The 22,388-nt window shown below is 42.7% G+C and overlaps 1 protein-coding gene across 15 annotated transcripts in view; it reads left to right on the forward strand.

Moving 5' to 3' along the window:
- The window catches only part of LOC125323096, a 35,348-nt gene that overhangs the window by 5,752 nt on the left and 7,208 nt on the right, over nucleotides 1-22,388 (forward strand). For 5 of the 15 annotated variants that reach the window (XR_007202371.1, XR_007202374.1, XR_007202376.1 and 2 more), the window contains exons 2-7: nucleotides 9,068-9,157; nucleotides 10,143-10,265; nucleotides 14,913-15,024; nucleotides 18,168-18,276; nucleotides 19,335-19,396; nucleotides 21,963-22,045. Coding sequence is in view for 1 of the 15 variants with exons in the window: in XM_048297694.1 (XP_048153651.1) it covers nucleotides 5,810-6,064; nucleotides 9,068-9,157; nucleotides 14,913-15,024; nucleotides 18,168-18,276; nucleotides 19,335-19,396; nucleotides 21,963-22,045 (711 nt within the window). In the remaining 14 variants the exon portion in view is untranslated. Of the gene's footprint in view, nucleotides 1-1,069; nucleotides 4,585-4,654; nucleotides 6,065-9,067; nucleotides 9,158-10,142; nucleotides 10,266-14,912; nucleotides 15,025-15,806; nucleotides 15,946-18,022; nucleotides 18,089-18,167; nucleotides 18,277-19,334; nucleotides 19,397-21,962; nucleotides 22,046-22,388 lie in introns of those variants that run through there. The other 10 variants (XR_007202375.1, XR_007202373.1, XR_007202372.1 and 7 more) reach the window with 7 other exon arrangements.

Genomic DNA, 22,388 nt, shown 5'->3' on the forward strand with positions numbered 1-22,388 from the left:
GGGGCCGAGATGGGGGACCAGATAGAGCGCAACTTGTCCCTTTACTGGAGCGCCAGCAGTAGGTTTTGTTAAAAGACTCTGTTATCAAACTCCGTGTTTCTGCGAGAAACAGCCCATTTTAAAGCCCGTCTGTAAAGATTTTTAACAGCTTAACGAAATATCAGAGATAAGGGAAATCTGGAAGATGCTCCCAGGACATCAGACCTTAATGTGCTCCTTCAGCGGCGGAGGGAGCTCCATTCTGTTCCCTGTACGTATTATACTGCAGACAGGATTCGATATATACTCTATTTAATCTTGCTCTGTGACAGAGCTGTTTAAGTGTATACCATGCCTACATTCTTTGTATCAAGACCAAAAGGATGCATTGTTGAAAGAAAACTATTCAAAATCTTTCATCTGATAGAAACGATCCAGCAACTGTGAGGCAGCTACAGCACAATGGTTCTGTCTGCATAATAGGTATCTCATAAAAATACAGCGTGTCATTGCAACAAAAAGTTAAAAGTCTTAAATGTATCCATCTTATATATTGCATGAAGTCAATAATATTCTAACCTCTCCTGCACCCCGCCATTAAATGGTACACGGCACTTTAAAATCGAGGGCATTGTGATTGAAATCCCAGTCTCTAGCAGAGAAAGAGGGGAGCAAGGTAAGTTAGCAAGGACCATTACGGATGTAATGACCTCAGGGTAAATATTCATTAGGAAGAGGGGATTCCTCTTCTAATACCCAGTCTATTTTCTTTGGAATGCAATATCACGGAGACTAATGTGGTAGCAAGACACAAGATTTAAAAGGAGATTATTGCCAAGTGTGTTGGGAAGAGTTTGGGAGATCCTTTTCTTTTTTCCCAGATACTTTTCTCAAGTGGGACGCAAATGCCAAGAATAGCTTCTTCTTCTTTTTTTTTTTTTTTTTTTTTTTTTTTTTTTTTTTTAAATCATCTTTCTAATTTTATTCGGATAGCTAGAGAAGATTACTCTTTGCCTAGCCCCCGGTAGCAGAAAGAAGAGAACATTTAAGCAGCACGGTGAGCAGCCCTGCCTCTCTTTTCCCTTGGTAGGTGCACTTAGGCGGCGGCAAGAGAGCCTACACAGCCCCCGGGGACAGAGTTTGCCTCCTGAACTACTCTTCTCTTGCTGAAGAACAGTAGCTCCGACCTCCAAACCAGCTGGGACTGGCGCTTTAAAGTAGCTGCGAACAGTGCTCCCGTGTCTCAACACGGTCACGTAGGAGATTTGAGCCTTTTAATTTCCAGACACGAGGAATAACTCCCTCAGAGTCCAGGGTTGGTTTAAGTGGTCGGTTGTTGGGTGTTTTGTTCGGGGTTTTTAATTTTTTTTTTTCTTCTAGTAAGATAGAGAGGGAAGCTGGGTACGATGCTCTTGTAGACACAGCAACATAAAGGGGAGGAAAAAGCAGAGCCGGGGCATATTTGGCTGTAGGGAACCTCCCCGAGCCGCTCTGTTGTCCCCGGCGGGATGGCGCTCGGGGGCTGCGGGCGCTGCCGCCGGCCCGGCCCAGCCCGCGCCCCGGCCCTGGCGGCAGCCAACGGGCGCGTCGCCTGGTGTGACCTTCAGGGAGCACATTTCAACTGCTTAACACCGAGAAAAGTGCTTCTCTCGCTCGCAGGCGCCATATTACCGCCAGGAGCCAGGGCTGGGGCGGGGGGAGGGCGGTGGTGCAGTTAATCTAGTTTTACGCAGTTGTTAATTCAGACTGGACGAGCTCTCGATGGCTCCATTAAAAAAAAAAAAAAAAAAAAAAAAAAAAGACTTTGGGATTATTCTTTTCTTCTTAGCCCCCCCTGCTATCCTCCCTTTTCCAACTGCCCCCGAGGGGATGAGCTTTGTAACACTGATGCCTGCTCTGGGACCCTACGGAGCATCCTCCCCCTCCCAGCCCGATGGGAAAGGGGATGCGCGGGGGGCGATCCCCGAGAGCACGGGATGTCAGGGGGTCCCGGCCCAAGGTCCCGACACTCCCCTTGCCGGGGGTCCCAGGCACCCCCGGGCAGTGCCGGAGAGCTCCCAGCTTCCCCCATCCTGCTGCTTGCCGGGGAAGGACTGCGAAAACTCCCTAAGCCTCGCTCCCTCCGCGCACACCCCGTTTGTGCTGAGAAGGCTATGAGGCTCAAAATAAGAAAATACCCCCAACAAGCCTTTCTCCCGGTGCAAAATTATTTCCTAAGCTGTGGGTCCGCACTTTGCTGAGCTCTCCTGTCCCTCAGTTCTCACAGAGACCTGCTTCTTAGACAACGGCGCTCTTTTGTCTGTTCCCCCCCCTTCCTTTTTTTTTTTTTTTTTTAAATGAAAAAAACTAACCAACCCCACCCAAAACCCGACAACAACAACTTCTGTAGCTGTGCAGAAGTGGAGGAAGCAACACTGCGATCGCGGCAGGGACACAGAGAAGCCGGACAGAGCCTCTCCTCCCCTGGGCCGCAGCGCCGGTGCTGTCCTAAAGGTTCAAGTCCTCTCAGGATTTCGGAACAAAGGCAGCCCAGCCCGGCTCAGCCACGCACGAATCTCCATTGTAATCCTGGGCTTATCCTTTTTATTTTTCCCTTTCTTCATTTGCCCTGTTTTCCAGCCTGCAATTCCTGAAGGTCAGAGGGAGAGGTCACAGCTCTGCATCCCCTATAAATAGATTTTGATATTTAGACAGCTATTGCTACTCGATATTAACTTACAGGATAATGGCGAGAGATACCGTATGCGCTGAACCTGTTATTCACGAGTGAGCAACATCTGTCGAATACAATTCTCGTCTTTTTGCCCTGTTTGGCTGTAGCACACATCAGTAGGGGGAAGGACGTCTTGAGGCTGGGGTAGGGACGGGGAGCAGGACGGCTCTGCAGGGGGACAGTCGCAAGTACAGTGTTGAAACTATACAAGGACTTAGAGAGCTGAAGTCAAGAGCCAGGTCGGCACAGACAGGCTCTGAGCGAGTGTAGGACCAATTCAAGAGCGGCTGGTGAAAAGATTTCAGCGGGCTTTTGATACTTCACATTAAAATATAATGAATGACGCTGAGGCGGAAGGGTCTTCCCTCTGCACATTCACAGCCCGATTTCCCCTATTTCTGACTTTTAAAATCGTGGGTTCCAGGTATATCTGAACCAGAGGCTCAGAGCTCACCACCAACCCTTTTGCTGTTTACAGAGCATTCAAGAGAAGGCAAGGTGTTCAAATGTGGGTAATACTTTGAAGGGAGCACTGAGTTCTCGTTTCTTTTTCACAGAGCATCCCCTCTTCTGGCTGTTCCCAAACCCTTCCCTGCCTTTCGCTACTTGCGAGGCAGAAAGGCCTTTACACTCCCAGCCTGGGAGTGTACAGTCCTGGGTGCCGGCACTTTTCTTGGCGGTGCGATAAGAATTAAATTCACGGTCGGTAATCCGACAGAGGCTTTAGAACAAACCCACCCGCAGCCGGGTACCCGCCGGGATGCGCCGAACGGAGACGGCCAGCGCTTTGGGAACTGGTGGCACTGGCGAGCAGGTCCCCACGCGGGGGCGGCTCGGGGTGGCCAAGCCCCCGCGGGACGGGGAGAGGAGTCCGACCAGGCTAAAAATACCGTTTCTTCCTCGTTGTGCTGGCTCACACGTGGGTCCTGCTCCTTCTGCGAAACAGATTCCCCTCATCACTGGCGAGACCGCAGCTCTAGAAATTAGTTGTAATCAAGATCTTATGTAGCAGGACGGGAAAGTACGCCAGCGTTGCCGTCTACTTACCTGGGCATGGGAGGGGAGGGGGGCGGTCGTGAAAGGCGCCGATTGTGTGTGGATTTTGAGGTTAAAAAGAGATAACCTGGGGAAGGGGAGGGAGGAAAGGCGCTGAGTGGCTTAATTTAATCAATAAAATGTCTGAAAGTGTTGTCGAGATTTGTTTCTCCCGTTTGCTCGTTTAACTTGCCCTTCAATGCTCATGTGTAACATCTGGTACTGTGGGTATACAAGTGCGTTTTGGGGGTGGTGTGCGCTTTATTTTGAGAAAAGGGATAACTGCCATAGAAGAGACACAAAAGTGGCAGTTTTAAGATGCTGCGGCTTCCTAAAGCCTGGCGGGTTTACAACCAGCTCAGCAGCAGTGAAACAAACTTGCTGTCGAAGTTTCCGACGCTCAGGAAGGAGGAGCGCTTCTCACTGCCCGGCCGGGGACCCGCGGGCTTTGTTCCGCGGGGAACGAAGCCACGGGAGCTGCCACCGGCGCCCCGCTGTCCCCGGCCGGCAGGGACACTGGGTGGAGGGCTGGCGGAGCTCCCGCCTGGCCGGGCAGGTGTCCTGTTCTGGGCCGGCCCGAGGCAGCGGTGACCGCCCTTCGCCCGCCGAGAGAGGCAGGAGCGCTTGTGCCCAGAGCCCGACCGAAGAGGCAGACGCGACTTTTCTGGGTGTTTTTATGGCTTGCTAGGGAGGGAAGGTGCCGTCTCTTTCCCCCCTCGGCTTCTTCCGCCCATCGCTTCTCCCCAGGAGCTCCGGAGGGCGTCGGGAGGGGCCCGGCGCTGCACAGCCCCGGGCACACAGGGACGGTGCGCGGGGCCGGCGCAGCCCCCCCGGAGCGGCAGCCCGAGGGCTGAAGGGTGAATATCTTGTGCTCCCTCCATCTCGGGGCTCTCTTTGACCTGATGAGCTGCTTAGGGCGAGCTCTTACGGTAGCTGTTCCCGTAAGAAAAATCCTAGTTATTGTGAGGTGCAGTCCCCATACATTTTTAACCATAGTGATTACTAAATTAATAGCAGGCCCTAAGACAGATGTCAAAACGTCTTGAAAATGTTTATCTGTGAATAATTGAGAAGGTGGTAAGACGCATTATCTGATTGTATAATGAAATATGTATGAGGAACAGCTGTTTGCGATAGTCACCTCCCGTTGTTTCATTAGCCTAGAGCCTCCTCTTTAAAGAAGCGCTTCCCTGAAGTTTGCCATTCAGCGTCCGCCGTTTCCACCGGCGCCGGCGGCCAAGCCATGCCCGCCGGAGCCACAGCGGGGAAGGAGTAACCCGGTGTTGTCCCTAGGCCGATACACGGGCTCTCCCCGTGGCATTTCTCACTGGTGGTCTGCTCCTAGGGCGGGAGGACAGAGGCGCGGATGGGGTCCGAAGATGTCTTGCCGGGCAATCTCAACCTGAAGGGGATGCCCTGAGAAGAAGGATCCTAGATGCTCATCTCGGAAGCACAGCAAAAAACCATTTATTAAGATTTCATGCCGAGCAGCGACAGCCTCCTCGACTGCTTAGCGTTGACATAAACTTCCAGACTTCGAGCATATGCTGTTGCACAGCATTGTTTATGTGTGGTACCAGATGTTGCTTTGCATCCTATTGTCTGGAGACAATGTTTAGTTCAGGTTAAAATATCTTTACTTAAACTGCTCAGTTGGCCATTGTGTGAGCATTAGTGAAGTGTCATGGAGAGGTAATGGGAAGTCCGGGGAGGTTAGCACTCCGAGCGTGGCCAGAAGGTCCCTGGTTCATGGTGGGGTTACAGCCACCACTGTCATCTTTTGTTTTCCCTCCTCAGAGAACCCTTGTCCTTCCTCTAAAAGGATGTGCCCCGCTCTCATTCCCTTCGGAGTTTTCTCCACCGTTTCATGAAACGGCCCGATGTTTGTTTTTCTAGTTCGCCTAAATCGCTCGAAAGAGGAAAGGAAAGCACGGTCCTGCGTCACCGCCACCCCAGGCCGGGCCGGTCCAGGCGGAGCGGGGCGGCCCCACACCCCCGCCCGGGGATGCTGGCGCCGGGGGGAAATCGGTCCCGGGCGCAGAGTTCACACTCCAGCCAGGGCGGAGGCTCCCTCCTCCCAAAATGCTCGGCCGAGCCCCCTTCCCTCCCTCCTTCCCTCCGTCCCTGGCAGGGCGAGAGAAGGGGCGGCAGGGCGAGCGGGCCGCGGGCAGCCCCCTCCCGCCGCCCGGAGGGAAGCAGCCCTCCTGGAGCCTTTTCTTCCCTTTAACCCCGCAGTTTGGGCCGGCCGCGGCAGCTGACCTGTGGCAAGACTTTTGCTCTGGGAGAGAGGGGAAAAAAGCTATAGACTTTAATCGGATTTCTCCCCAAACACTTCTGGTATGTTGTTGTTATGCATCTATATGGAGATCATTATTTATAAATGAGCGAGTACGATCAGTCGCAAAGACCTTAAGAGCCCGGATTTGTGTCATTAAGTTGAGGGCGGGGTGGAGTGACTTAGCGGGGGACGGAGGTGGTGGCCGGTGGGCGAGCGGGACGTCACCTGCAGCCCCGCTTTCCCTTTAGCCTCCCTGTCACCCTGGGCGAGATCCCCCCTCTGCAGGCGGAGGAGGCCTGGCCTCAGTCCGGGGCTTGAGGGCCGTGCCCCGCCAGCTCCGTGTTCTCTCCCTGCAGTCCTGCCTAACACAATGGAGGCAGATTTCCCCATAAACCAGGTACCCCACGAAGAGTGGGGAAGACGTGAGAGCACTTTCCAGCAGCAGCAGCAGCAGCAGCAGCAGCAGCAGCAGGTTTTATTGGTCACTGTAGCCCCTACCTCCTCTGCTCCCCGACATTTATGAAGCCACTTCAGGGCACAGTTAACATCTCTCTAAATGCTCGAATTAAACAAAAAGCCGCACTGTACACTTCAGCATCGAAAGCAAAGCTTTTGCACTGTACAATGTAGATGTGTTTGTGTCATTTTCAGCATTTTTGCCTGTGCACAATCCCTTATGCCTTTTATTACAGTCCTGCACATTACAGTTCATCTGTAAAGATACTGCTTCAGAGGGACCTGTTGCACACAGAGATGGTAATTAGTAACCTTGGTAACAGTTTTAAATAAAGATTATAACAATGATGTCAACTGTTTTTATTCATCATACCGTAAATGGGGTCTCAATATTATTGTGCCTGTAGAGGACAGTGTTTAAGAAACAGTTACGAGGTTCCACTTTACTTATTATAATGCAAGTTATCACTTTTTACCTTGTCCTTAAGTAAACATGATCATGGTTCTAAGTAGTATAAAGATTTTCAAACTGCTGAGGACTCTGTAAACTTTAATTTTCTGAATGAGGTAGATATTATTATGAATTAGACTTATCAGGCTCCAAGTACCCTTATGAAGAACACTGTAGTCTTCCAGAGAAATACCTCAGAATAAGTACTGCTTAGAAACCATAATGAGTAGTGTTAGCAATGGCTATACCATTAGCCTTCTGCACAGGCTCTCCTCTCTATTAAAGCTTACAGAAAATGCTCACAAGCTGAAAGCGAAATTAAGTATAATTGCTTTTATTTACCTATTGCTTTTATATAATTAAAATATTTTTAGTTACATTTACCAAACAGCATCTGCTTTGAGTATTACCTGCCACATCTATTAATCCATTTTTCTGTATTAACCACACCACCATTAGCTATTAAAATATGTATATATACATATACATATGTATTACCGATATTGTCTTTGTCAAGATATGTTTTAGTTCTCATTAACAGAAAAATATTCTTGTGGAAGAATCTCTGAAGCATGATTTTCATGCACATTTATTAATAATCACAGTTGTCAAGAATTAGATATGCACAGATTGCAAATGAAAAGAAAATATTATATGCGAAATGAAATATACAGTAGAATTGAGTATAACTATTTTTCCTCCTTAAAATAAAAAATTTACAGAGTGAAAAATGGAGCTATTAAGTTTACTTAAAAGATGGCTTTGTTGGTTTAATTATACTGTAGTTATTTTATAAATATATTTCAAAGGAAGCTTGCCATATTGAATGTCAATGAAGCCTGTAAAGAAAAGACTTACAAAAGCTAATGCATACCAAATACCAAATTTTAGTCATTAGCATTCCTATTTATTACAAACTAGAGGAACCTATTAACAGACAAGAATTTGTGTTTAGCTAGCATTACAATGTTTATCCATTAAAATAAAAAAGGGCAAAAATTTACAGTCTTCTCCCCCTGCCCTTTATAACTATATGTTCATTTTACTGAGAAAGACAAATGTCTTCAACAAAAAAACCTGATAACAGAAACTGTGATTCTTCATTATTACCATCTGTACCAAAGCAAAACCTGTGCTGTTTTATTCAGGCAAAACTTCTGCTTTTTTTGAAGGACCAGGGGTGTCTGATTAAGCAATTCAAATATTTTGCACATACCTTAACATCTGCATTGGAAGGACTTCAGGCCACGGGGAAGCAAGCACAGGTTGGCTTTGGGCTGATTCAGGCCTACAGGGTCAAGCCTGGAGGCTGCCAGGCCCGATCCAGCATCAGTAGGCACTTCTCTATCACTTTCAGTAGTTTAGATCAAGTCTAGGGTGTGGAGAGCAGCTTTCATGCTTAGAATGGAGGAAGGAAGGACTAAACCATTCATGAGGTTAAGCAGGCTGCTAACCAAAAGTTTCTTTTCAGTGCTTGTCACAAAATCAGCATATTTATTCATGTGCTGCCTATTTGTTCAAGAATTTATTTAAAACCTCTTGGCCAAGCATTTCTACTTTTCAAATACCCTTTAAGAAATCGTGGTTTTGTCTCTTTTGAAGATGAGTGTGTGCAAATATACTACATCTCAGAATTTCTAAAAAAAATGTTAGGCACATTACTGTGTAACATATTACATTTCAACTATAAATGATAAATAAGCTTTCTTGTGCTTTTCAGCAAACTGTACTCTTTTGTGAAAAAAGAGAAGCATTTGGGGACACTGATATTCATGATGAGGTAACAAACAGATAGATCTTTTAGCTTTTGTTGCATCCCACATGGTCCTTGCCTTCTCAGCTTGTGAGCATCACTCCTAGAGACTCTGTTGCGTCTATTCAAATTGACAGAAAAATTCAAAACAAGACCAAAGAAGCAGCACAACATCTACAGAACTTCTGGATGACAGATGCTGTCAAATGCCTGTTTTGCCTCAAAGATTACTTCAATTTTCAAAGAACTGGGGGGAGGGGAGCGGTTCAGGAAAGTTCAACCCATCTGTTTAATCTTTGTTTTCCGATTTTCATTGTTAATTTCTAAACCAGGCTTTACACTTAATTTAATAAAGGGTTTGGTTCGACTAATAAGGATCACTTTTGATTTTGATTTTGCCAGAATAGAGTGAAGGCTAGTACAAAGAAAATTCACAGTATAAACATCCTGCCCAAGAAAGGAAGGTTCACCCTTACTCCATCTACAGGATCTGTAAGTACAAGAAATTTGTTCTCTTCAAAGATTTAAACTCCCTGGCTGTAGGATGCCATTGTAGGGCCGGTTGTTTATAGCTTTTACATGAACATATGGTGAGAAATTTGACTGAAATAGTTCTACAATCAGCATATCTCAGCATATATGAAATATTTTGAATAAAGAAGTTCCTGTATGACCCCATTTATGTGATCCATGTTGCTGCTTTTCACTAATGAAAACAAAACTGATCTGAAATTTGCATGAGTGTGACATCTGGGGATAAAAGTCTCATGAAATCAAAATGATGCAGGCTGTCTCTGATTTTGCTAAGATAAATTAGAATTTCGGAGGAAGAATCTCATGGAAAATTAAATATAGAAGCAGAGTTTCTGAAATTTTAAGAACTCCTATTTTTTCCTGGGAGATTTTTTCTGAGTCAAAGATCTTCAGTTTATTATCAATGACGAGCAGTGGTTCAAAGGCTGCAGACAGCCCAGATTAAAACAAGCCTGAAGGAATCCTTATATTGTCTCCCAAGTGTTGTAACTTTCACAGGGAGAACTTTTTCTAGGTCAGCGTGTCTATAACCCAAAATGGAGCTGATCCATAGATCTACAACTCAGATGCTGCTGGAAGGATAGATGTCTTGCAGGTCTTTCACTTACACTTTGATGGCATGCTAGATAGCTACCGTTAGAAGTTTTTCAGCAGAAAAGCTTTAATTTGCAATGTTTCTGCCTACCAAACCCAAACTGATGTAACCCTAAGTCCTGTTGCTGGAGTGACAAATGTATTTTAAGGAGAAATGATAGAAATGCAATAGTTCTGAGAGTGAAGTTCAGACAAAAAAAAAAAGAGCAGCCCTATGGAGGAAAAAGCGGTGTGATGAATCACTTCTTTGTTCCTACTGGCCCTTTAATACAAAGCCAAATACAAATGTTTGAACAAAAATGCTTCAATTGTTGCATTCTCAGCAATGCTTTCTCTTTCTCACTTTAAGCCATCCAGAGTCCTTTGTAGCCATATACAGTATGCGACAGAACAATTTGGAAAAGATTCATCTATCAAGTTTAACAACTTTCTGGTGTAACTTCAGAGAGGTTTATTGCTTATTCATGTGGAAGTGAGTACACCCAACTTGTTTTGCCTGGTTTTGCTACTTTTGCTGGTTTGCAAGGCTGTTCTGGTAGCTGCAAATGGCTTCTCAAGTGACATTTGCTGACATTCAATGGTGTATATTTATCAGTATTCTTCCCCTCACTTCTATACGTGTCATCTATTTTATTTTGTTCTTCATAGCAACCTTCTTTCCACTGTCCATGGCCTGAAAATGATAAATGCCATGGTGGCATATTTCCCTAGCTGCACTAAAATGTCACTGTGAAAAATCTTTAATGGACTAAGTGTAGCTTTTCAGGTTATAACTTGTCAAATTACGGAGAAATTCTAGAGTTTCTCCCTAATCCACTGTTCTTTGGAACCACAGCACTGCAGGCAGAGACTAATTATAAGTTACACCAGTCAGAGCAGGACAAAAATAAATGAAGTAGAAACTGTTTGATCAAGGCTCGTTTTTTACTTGCTTTCTGCACTTGTGCTGTGTTACCTGATGTCCTCTCTTCAGGCTATGCTGATGTGCCTTATTTCTTATGTATGAATATGCATGTATGCTGAGATCTAGGATATTTCAAAGAATTTGCTTATCACTGTAGCACTGGATATATTTATACTGCTCCTACATCTGGGGGTGCCAAGGGAAACCCTCCAGGCTGGCCAAAGTAATGAAATCTATTAAGAAAGAGTCTCTGGTGGCACCCGTGATTAAAATGAACCCTAACTGGAAATAAATGGGTGAGAGGACAAAGTGTTGCTGCTCTGTTTTGGCTCTGGTACCAAAATAGGTCAAGAGAGGCTGACTTAGACTTTAAAGCAGCCTCAGAAATCCAGTGTACCTGCCCAGGACTCAGGGATCTAGAAGACTATCCTGCTTTAGGTTTTCTGTTCATTTTTCTGCAGTCTGTCATCAACATTTTGGACATTATGCTCAAGTCCACAATATGTTAGTGTGAGCCAAAACAGAGAACATTCACCCTAAATCTGACTGCAGATGGTACTTTGGTGTCACTTTTCTGTAGCTTTTCCTGCCTTTGCAAGGAATACTTAAAAGAAACAGTTCCTTGGATCAAGAGACCTTTAAAAAGAAACTTTCCTGTTCTATGATCCTAAAGCACCATGCCCAGATTTCCTCTCGTAGGAGAGCTAGAAAGCACAAAAGGAACAAAATGCCAGAACCAACAAGAATATTTGTTTTGCAGCCAATGGTCAATGGTGCATTTTATCTGACAAAGAGGGCATTTTTGACATTGAGGGACAACAGCACCACTTTAGATCACGCTATGAAGTAAGAAGCAGGTGAAATTATTTTTATATGATTTTTATTACTTACATTTAAGTGGTATTTTCTTTATCAGCGAGGACAAGAGGTTGTAAATCTTGAAGTGACGTGCAGCATAAAATACTTACTTGGCTTTTGATAAGAAGCCAGGTTGGAAATGCTTTAGAGTAAAATCTACCTTTGTCTTCTCCTATTCCCTATACCAGCCTTATTACAAACATGCTATTACAAGGCCTGTGCACTCTTATATCCAGTTCCAGAGGGTCCATATTTCACTCTTAGGACTTAAGTGTTCACATACTCTGTGATGACTTCCTGCAAGGATGTGACTTTAAATCCCGATGCCTACAAAATACGCCCTGTGGGGAAAAACCTCTTTCCTGTCTAACTTTAAAATCATGTCAGTCTTAGGAACTGTCAGCTTTCCCAATTAACATTTTCAGTGCTTATTTACTTTGTAGACATAGATCACCCAGTATTTTGCTTTACAACAGAATTTAGACCTCACTTTGTTTCCAAGGCAAAGTTTAAGGGAAAAGAAACATCTTCTACTAGAATAGCAGAAAACAACATCTGGGGGAAGGTTTTATATTCTAAGGAGGATTTGTGTCTGAAAGCTTTTTTCCTCTAGTTAAAACAGTTGGTCTAAGAGAAAATACTGCCTCTTCCAGAAGTTTTTATCATATTCTTAGACCATACTACCAAAATAGCTACAGTATTACCATGCTTTGTTTGTCCTGTGGGGGTGAGCAAAATAAACTTAAAGTGCTTTTGAAATAAAGCCCCATCATGCCTTTAAGGTCTCTGCTAATTATCTGCACTTGACACACGCCTGGAAGCCAGCAGAAGCTCTGTGCTTAGATCTAGAAACGCTAAGATTTATAGGCTTTTCCCCAACGTTGTTCCTAGAGGACAAAGACTTTTCTCCAGTTCACTCTGCTGCCCTCAGTTTACCCTGAGTTAGGTTTACTGCATTGACTACCTGTCCTCGTGAAAGTCAGGTGAGTATGTTCTGCTACCGCTACGCTCAAGCGTCTGAGGAACTCTAAAGAGCCTTGGGGTTTTCTACTGCTTCAAAGCACTTTGTCCCCACTTAGAGGAGTGTAAATTCAGCCACTGACTGGGGTCAGAACATGGCTCTGAGATTTTAGCTTGCAATGTTCTGGCACTGCACCATCCTTCAGAAAACCGGTGCCTGCTCCAGGCATGAGGCCAGATCAACCTGCTCTTTGCACTTCTTCAGAGATGTTCACCAAAAACTCTCTGGGGCTGAGGAGGAAAACCAGCATCGGGCCTTCATGCAGAAGTTGCCAATTTGGCACCTATTTTTTCAGCATGGCATTGCAGGGGATTCAGCTTTTCACATCTATTTATTTAGTTTGACTGTTTATGGTCTTTCAAATGCAACTGTCTTCTGTGTGTCCAAATGCCACAGGGGATGGTTTGGCTTTGTGAAAAGACGGTGCAAAAATGGAAATAAAGCAGCTTCCCTAAGGGCTTATTCATAAGACACACTGCTGCTTGTGGCTTGTTTCCCATGGAGGACAAAATTTATCCTAGTGTTTGACATATATGAAGATACCACCCCTGCTCTTTGCCAGCATCAAAAGGGAGGATGTACTCAAAGATCTCAAGTTGCATGCAGAGACTATCAACAGCTTCAGATTAAGCACAGCCAACATCACTGGGACCAAACTGGATATTGTATTACTGTCCTTTTTATCACCCTTTTTATTCTTGTGTGTGTGTTCAATAGTTCACTTGAAAAACAAAACACTGAAATAAAAAACACACATATTTTCTTACTCAAGTGGTCTACCTGACGATAAAATTCAAGTACTTCTTTCTAAAAAATATTTTAGAAAGCATGGAAGTTACAGTAAGGAAAAGAAAATATTCATACTGGCCTTTTCAAAAGCACTTGCCTGATGCCCAATTTTACTCCATTTTAGTTGGAGCAGAGCTAAGGCATGACCACAGTCCAGAGAATTTCTCACCTATAAGCATGGGTAGAATTCCTGATGAACATTTAGGGTGTTGCAGACCCTCTCCTTTATCCTTGCTAGATTGCCAGCTAAATTGTGGCCAAGTTTCTGCTCTGCTCCCTAATACATATTATGGGTGCAATCATCTCGGCGTAAATCCCTTTGTGGATTTGGGCCTGAGTGTTTTTGAAAATCCCACCCACATGGGACACCCGTAGGTCAAATGAAAAATTGCATAAGCTATTAACTAAAGCTATAGCTTATAAAAAGTTACCCACAAGAAAGGTACACAGGTTAATGCTGCTCCAGGGCATCCTTGAGTCACACTTCAGCAAGTTATAAAGTTATCTTTGGAGAGCAATCATACCAAGTTGTCAGCCCTGTAAGGATAGATTTATGTGTCTCTGACATGTCAGTTGTCGTCTTTGTCACTTCATTGCGGCTATGATATTTCAGCAGGAGGTAACCACTGCTATTCCTCTGTCTGAAAATCCACAGAACTTTCTTCTGCAAACATTTATTACCCTGGATATTTTCTTGTCACAGGACTGCATCTCTGAATTCATCTATATGTTTGTTTAACGCTCACTCACTGGTCAGTGCTTGTTTGTCTCAAATTTTTCTCATTTTAATCTGAATTTTTGTAGCAGAAGGTTCACAGGCAAATCTTTTTCCCCCCAAAAAACTCCATGCTTTGTTGGCTTTTTTTTAGCAGTATCATTTAAAATGACATCTTTTTTTTGTTTGTTGCTGAGGAAGTAATGCAGGTCATCACCCATCACTGGAAGAGTTACTGTCTTCATCATGAAGGGGCCTAATCTAGAAGTTCATTAGTAATCTGTACTATCGATGCAATATTGTCATGGAGCTTTCCTCCAGGGTTGGACTTGTTTCTCCCTATATTCTCCTGAAATATTGTTCTGCAAGTTGGAAAAATGATTTGTTCTTGCTGAGTCTAAAGTGAACAATTAGAGAATGGAAACTCACAAAGTGAGCTTATGTTTAAGGCCTTAATTTTCCTCAAAGGTGAGCACAGTGGCAGTGCCAATGCCAGGCAGCAGACTGTGTCCTGACTGCAGTTACCCTGAAGCCTGAACCCCCATCCCAGGTTCACAGCCGTACACACAGCATTGGCGTTTGGTAGACAGAAGCTGGAGAGAGAACAGTGCATGGCCCAGTACAAATCTGTAGCCTAAGTGATGTGATCCTCCCAATATTCTTAACTTTTGTACAAAATGCCCCCTGGAGACACGTTTACAGAGTTGCCACTTCAGCAAATGACATTTTGCATATTCTTTGGAGATGCCACATGGGTAATGCAATCATGCTCAGCTCAAAGTGACCATGTGAATTGAACATGACTCAGCTGCTCTTTGGATTACACACACAGGGTATTTTATGCCAAGAGACAGTAAGAGGAGCTGAAGTGGGACTAGAAAAGGGAGAAAAAACATCTTCCCTTCAGTGCTGCCATTTTGGTATTGCTGCAATGTCCTACACAGGTACGTACCAGTTTATTCTGGTGTATAGTGGAGATCTGCTTTGCAACAACAGAACTTTTTTTGTAAAAACCAAAGTCTTTCTCAAGTGTTTCTCTCTTTGGTGTGTTTCACCAGAATTAATACGCAGAAGCTACTAAGGAAATGTGCTAAAAACTGTAGTGGTATCGCTTTTGCAAGTTCCTGGTTATTTCCTTTCTCTCATTAGGGCATATCAAAACTTACTAGAGTCCCATATCACTTTCCCCCCAGTTCTGTGTTTTAATTTCCTGTTTTCTTTGCTGATTTTTTTTACTATTCCCTTTGGTTTACTGATCTGATTATTCTCTTTGCCCACACCTGCCTACTGCAGTCTCCTTCCTCATGCTGGGGGCAACTATTTTTTTTCTAATTACCAGAAGGCCTTCCTGTTTCTCTTTGGAATTCTTTAAAAAATAAGCTCCCTTTCTCTTTGTCATTAAGGCTCCTTAAATATTTAATCACGATTTATTCTGAATTTGTTTGTCTCCTTTAGACTGTAAGTGTTTTACAAGTTAAAATACATCTGATCTCACTGTTAACAGCAGGCTGGGTTCAGAGCAGAACCAAGTGAGGCCGAGTAAATCTACCCATGAAACTTCCCAGCATTCCACCAATGCTCCAGTTCTTTCTTGCAGCAAACATAATTGCTTTTAGAAGGTTTGTTTTTGTACAAACAAGCAAACACAGCCCTCACCAAAAGAACATGTGATCTCCCCATGCATACTCAGGTTCAAATTCCTGACCTGCTGTCTCTCTAACTGCAGATGACTGTGTCAATTCATCCACAGCCTGATAGTTATCCTCAGGCAAGGTGCACTCCACAGTTTCTCCTGGAGATGATCTACTTCCTATAACAAAGCATTCTTCAGAGTCATTATCTGAATTCGCTTCCTCATATATTGGGTGAGCATCCCCACAACTGCACTGCAGAACTGCACTGAAACCGAGCTGCACTTTCTAATGAAAATTCATTGCATTGCAAAATTCCCAATCAGCTCTAATTTGGAAGCCCCAGCTGAGCTCCTGCTGTGAGACACATATCGTAAGAGACAGATCTCGCTGTGAAGGGCTGGCAGGTTGGAGAGATGAAGGCTGAGAAGAGAAGCACAATAGAAAGGTGAAATAGCTTCCTCAGAATCATGCAATGGGTCAGTGGCAGTTTTAGGTCTTAGTGCCAGCCACAGCCCATGCTACCTCTCACATCCTGAGCTTACAGACAGATTTAGCTTTCCGAGGTCATCTTTTCATTAACTAGATTATTCTTGCATGTAGGTTAACGCTTGGGTGCACAAGTTCAGCAGTTTTGAACCTTACTTTTTACAAGGCATCATGTACATATATATGGCACCATCAAAAACTTTTAGGTAGCAGATAGCAAGGATGTCACAGTCAAATGCCTAAAAGCCAGACCTTATTGCACCAGAGTAGGCACGGGGACAAAGAAAATCAAGTATTGCTCCAACTAAAGTCTGTCAGCTGCTCTGAACAAGGTAAGAAATATCATTCAAATTTCACAGTTTGGAAAATCTGGCATAAGATGGTGCATCTGAGGCTGTACAGGTTGTAAAGCCAATGTTATGGTTAGAATGCGATGTCTTACTTAAACTTTTCCCAATGCTTCCTTAAGTCTCTAAGACTATGAGAATTTTTAGTTTTAAAGCAATTTCATTTTTTCTTCTGGCCTTACACTGATTAGGAACAGAATTAGAGACAACTTGCTGTATATTGTAAATAGCATACCACTGCATTTTGCTTATTTTTCCTAGGAGCTTTCTGAAACTAAAATTTCTCTTTGAGGACAGCTGGTCCATGCCCCTGAGGAGAAAGATGCTTATGTGAAGGCTGAGGTTAATGATTCTAATTTACAGGTTTTGTGGGAATATTGTTTTGATTCTGCAGATATCTGTCTCTCCATTGTTTTAAAAAAGCGGTAATACTTAAATAAGGCTTTACATCTTATTACCCCAAAACACATTTAATTTTGTTTGACTAGATCATGTCAGTATGTTAATAGAATAATTGTTATTCCAAACATGCTTGGTGAACTTGAACAGCAAAGTGAAGTTTATGTGTTTAATCAAATACATTCAGTAATTCCAGTGGAAAATGCAGAAGTGTTTTCCGTCAATATTTCCTTGACTTTTGAAATGAATATACATTGCCCAAATTGTCATTCCTGTGGATCCATTTTCTATCCATATTCAAGCAATTGAATTTATTTGTATGGCTGTTTACAATGGCTGAAAAGGGAAAAAAACCACAAGGTCACACTGGCAACATTTCTTGCTGGAAGTGCTTTTACAGGTATGTGATCAAGGGAAGGAAACATCTTGCAGATTTTCAAGCCATGAGTTGTAAGATGGGTCATAAAACCAGCTGCAATTTCCAAAACCATGCTGTATTTTTGGATGTATTATAAAAAGACTGCTATTTCTCTTTTTTGTCCCTCATGCAACATTTCATCTTTCCTTCTGCATGAGATGATGACTTAAAGCTTGTCTAGTTCCTTCAGAGAGTTTCCAAAGAGAAAAAAAAAGCTTAAAAACATCAATTGATAAAAAGCCTATCCATAGTGCTGTCTGGTTTAGAAACCAAGCAGGGAACCTTGAGGTGAGAACTGCCCGTGGACTGGTACTATGCAGGCATGGGGAAGTGGCAGGATAGTGTGGTATGAATGGGAACAGGAGCTTTGGGCAGTAGTGGAAATTCTGAGGGGACGCTTGAAGAGACAACACAGAAGTGGGATATGAAAAGAAGGAGCTGAGGAAGCGTGATCTTGAGGGCACAGGAGCAGAACAAGGAAGGGCAAAGAGCCTGTAAAACTGAGAGGGAGTTAAGGGATCCTATGAGGCTCCTTGCTGCTCTTAACCCAGCTACCTCTCTGGATAACATTGTGGGAAGATGCCCAAAGGGAATTTGTAGAATGTGGTTTGTAAACTTTCTATATATTTATCACTAAACTCTCTACATTTTCTTTAAGCAACCTTCACCAGTAGTAACTTCTTATGGACCCAGCCAGGACAGAACATTTGTGGATAGACTTTTGGTGGGTAGCGTGGCTGGCAGAGAGCAGGTGAAGGCAGTGCCCCTGAGCTCAAGTGTATCATGTTTGTAATTTGTTTCAGGAGTGACCCTGAACCTTCCAGCCCCTGGAAGATTTTCTGTCCTCAGGGAATGTGTGGAAGCATGGAGACAAAGGGGGAGACTTGAAGTATTTCTCCAGGAAGAAAAGATGTAAATATTCTTGTATATTGGCTGTCGGGCTTTAAAGATTTTGCTAAATAGTATGGTTTTATTACTTCTAATAGTGGAAAAACAAGTAGAAAACATAAAGCTGCCCTAGGATCACAGTGTTATGTATTTCCTCAGATTATCTTAGTTGGAAACCTCACTTGAGATAAGACATTCTTCTTTTCAGCAGTATAGCTCCTTCTAGGTTATTATAGAATTAAGGATATGATGACTTTACCATAAACAAACAGTAAGATATAATCCAACATTTCCACCACATTTAAAAATGCTGTATAATTGCTGATGGAAGCAATTATAGTATTCTAGATAATGAGCATCAAAAAAGATTATTTAATATGGAAATTCACCTTTCCCAATATACTTATTTTCAACCTCTACAGTTTATTCAGAGTATGTTGTGTAGCTTCTCTGCTCTGAAAAATCCATGGAAAAATTTTCATGGAGATAGTTAGATATAGATAGAGATATATCTATTTTTCTTTTAGGGGAAAGTGGCAGCTGAACAAAACCTGTTCTTTGAACCAAGCAGCAAAGCAGCAGTATAGGGCCAGAGCTGGAAGTCCTTATGCTGTAAATCCACACCAATTCAACTAAAACCAAGCACTTGTGAATATTAAATTCACACTAGTGTAGCTGAGAGTAGAAATGGTCTTTGTTTTTGAAACCCTTGGAGTCTGAAGTGAAAAAAAAAAAGGAGCAGGGTTTAACCTTTAAACCTTTCACTGACCTTTAAGCAGTACTTTGGATTATATCTGCCCTTGTTAATCTGAAGCCACTTGCAAACATAACTGGCATTCCTGTTTTTAAGTATACCTTACATACATTATAGAATGGGTTACAAATTCAGAAGTTTTGCTCCTATTCATTATGTCTTTATCACCTTTTAAAGTGACGCTTATCTTTGTTAACAACATTTCATAGTTAGCAGCAACACGAGAAATGCTTTGTGTCAAACTGCACCATTTAAGTGATGGCCAGGCATAGATCTATACTCTTGGGGATGCAAACCCATATGTTGATCAAGACATTAAATTTTGCAGAATTGCTGTATTAACGTGGAACTATGAGGACCAGCTTTGTGAACAACCTCTTTCCATCCTATGTGAGTAGAAACTTCTACAACATCTAGTAGCCATCATTTTTTCTTCTTTGGCTTTTCCTTGTTTCACGCTATTCACATCAGTGCTTTGCATGCACTTTTTTCTCTCATATCTTTCCCCATACATATCTTCATTTTTGTCTATTAAATCCAAACTACCAGTACAAATGACATAGGATGAACCATGAATTTATCTTGGAAAAGATCTCACTGTTCTCATAATCTAAACAGAGTTTAATTAACACTAGAAACATCTACTGCTTGATATAAATAAAATAGTCTAAAATTGGTGATTGTCATTTCCCCTTTTCATTCACACAATGATTGCAAAATGTCTTGCCATTCACATGGAAATTTGTCTTTCTAGTACCTCTGCCTTTAGTGGAAAAATGTCATGGGCAGAGCACAAATTTGTGGGAGGATGTATATGTTCAAGAAATAACTGCCATACCATATTTTATGTCCATCATTTGGATCGAGACTTTTCCTGCTGGATTGTTACAGTAACACAGGGAACTGATGCACTGCCCCTTACATTCAAGCTACTCTTCAAGTGCAGAAATACTGGGCTTAGAAATTGACAAAATTTCAAGCAAGTTATTTTGCATTGAAATATGAAATGCTGAAAATTGCTGAGACAATCTAGCACAACAGAGGCATTCAGGCTGAGTCAGTGTGAGAAACACCGCTGTAGGTTTAGAAAGATAAGTGTATGGGATTTGTTTCCCTGTAAAATTTTACCAGGATCTGACATGGTAGAGACATTGAATGTCATCGGCTTTTAAAGAAATACAGAGTTGATAAGCAGAGAGCAAACACTGAAAGGTCTTGTAGTGTAGCTGGTGAAAAGCACCTGTATTTTATGTTGGATATTTATTTGAATATGAAAAGTACTGTAAATTTTTTATCATCTCCTCATCTCTTGCTGCTGTGTGTTGGAGAATGACTAAATCTCTGGAGAGGGATCAGATCTGTAAAAGTTGTCAGTTGTTAAGAAAAGATATTCAGTGAATAAATGAATTATTGTACTGAAGTCCTTTATTGAATATTCCTGTGTCACTGCTTTAGTTAAGTATCAAGAACACAAGCATTTAACAATATCACTTTAAATTCAAAATGCCTTGAAAGGATCGAGATTGAATTTGCAAATGTAACTGAGAATAAAACGTGTGCCTTGGATTAGATGTCACTTCTTGGGATGTTTTGACATAACACACTTAGAAAATACTTTCCTGTGACAGAAATGATTAAAATAAATTTCAGTTATCTATGACTTCTAACAGAGCCAGTCCAGTTCTTGGTTAGTTTGTTCTGTGCATCACAGCAAGCACCAGCTGACATGCCCACTTGTATATCAGTGTGGAGGCCAACTGCTTAAGGCTAAAGTGCTGTTGTGTTCCTTGTGTGAGTAATCCTATTAGCAGCAAGGGAACATAGGCATGGATAAATTGTAAAATGGTCAGAAGTGAGAAAATAACCTGACTTCCTTCTCTTTTCTAAAGATGACCTGTGCAGTTATTTTAGACAGACCTCTTGCATGATGGTACCAACACCTTCAAAGCCTCCATCTTTTTATCTCCTCTCAGGGGTACCAAAATCACACTAGCTCTTCAATATGTGTTCAGATAGGTACACTTAGAAAAGTACACAAGCAAATCCATTCAATAATCTGTCCTCTTCATTTCCAAAATACTGGTACCAAAATAGAAAATATAAGGATACATAGGGATGTACTTTTCTCTGTGTGAAAACACACTTATTAAGGTATTTGATATATAAGGACCACACAGCATTGCTCCCAAAGAGCAACCATGTCCATAATGGAAAGTATACACCAGAAATTTAGTATTAAATCTACTTTTATTAAATATAGTTAAATTAATTACAGCTTCTCAGTATCAAATTTTAGTACTAAGTGTAGTATTACATTAAAAAACATTAATCCAAGTAGACAATTCCTACTACAGAGTTATGCTCAAATTTGCCACTCATATTTGTGGCACTTGCAGAAATCCAAGAACAGCAGCTTTGCATTTACTAACAAAATGTCACAATTAAACTTATCCAGGAGGGCAGGTAAGACTGCCTGTTAACAGTAACATTCTCAGAACAGCATGACTATTTCACTGATCAAATCACCTGCCCATCCATCCAGGCCAGGCAAACATGAGAAACACCAAAAGATTATTACTTTTTGCAATGCACCTGTTCTTAGCATGTGATGAGAGGATTGTGAAGACAGTGATGGAGCATCCATCAAAAACCTGTTGCTTCATGATCTGTGACACATTTGCTGTACTAGGAATGAAACAGAGAGAAGGAATTTGGTGGTTGTGGTTATGAAATCCAGAACTTGGTTCTATAACCTGTTGATGACATGGACTTCTGTTGTCATTTGGCAGTGATTATTCACTGTCTTAATTAATAATTATGAATGTTGCATGACATGACGTTAACACCCTATCTGAAAATAAAATGAGTACTGACATGTCGAGGACTTGGCTAAAAGGTGTTTTGATTTCTCTCTCATTAGTGCTGGATCTCACTGTTGGTCTGTTAATTATTTTAGCTTCACCAGATGAAACAGTAAGATGGGCAAAGGCAGGTTCTGCTTCCCACAGCGTCCTGGGACTGGTACCAGCTGCACAAGAGGTAAGGAAAGGTTAGAAATGCACTAAGCCAATCCAGGTACCAACTAACCAGTACCCACCGCTCCTGCTCAAACCCTCCTGCTTTCCATAGATCATTCCCACATTCAGAGGGTGGCAGAGAACAACATCTGCCACACTACTGCCTAAGACCTCTGGGACTCATGCATTTGAAAACTTCATATGGGAAAAGAAAGTAGAGACTGAAGCACTCACACCCTAGGGAAAATGCACAGCTACCACACTGGAGAGCACAGCAGGATGTGGAGCACCATCACCAAATTTTGTCAGAGAGCAACGTCTCTGGGACTTTTATGATGTCCCTGAACTGAGAAATGTGGTCTATG

This window comes from Corvus hawaiiensis, chromosome 3 (assembly GCF_020740725.1).
Source record: "Corvus hawaiiensis isolate bCorHaw1 chromosome 3, bCorHaw1.pri.cur, whole genome shotgun sequence".
Lineage (NCBI taxonomy): Eukaryota > Metazoa > Chordata > Aves > Passeriformes > Corvidae > Corvus > Corvus hawaiiensis.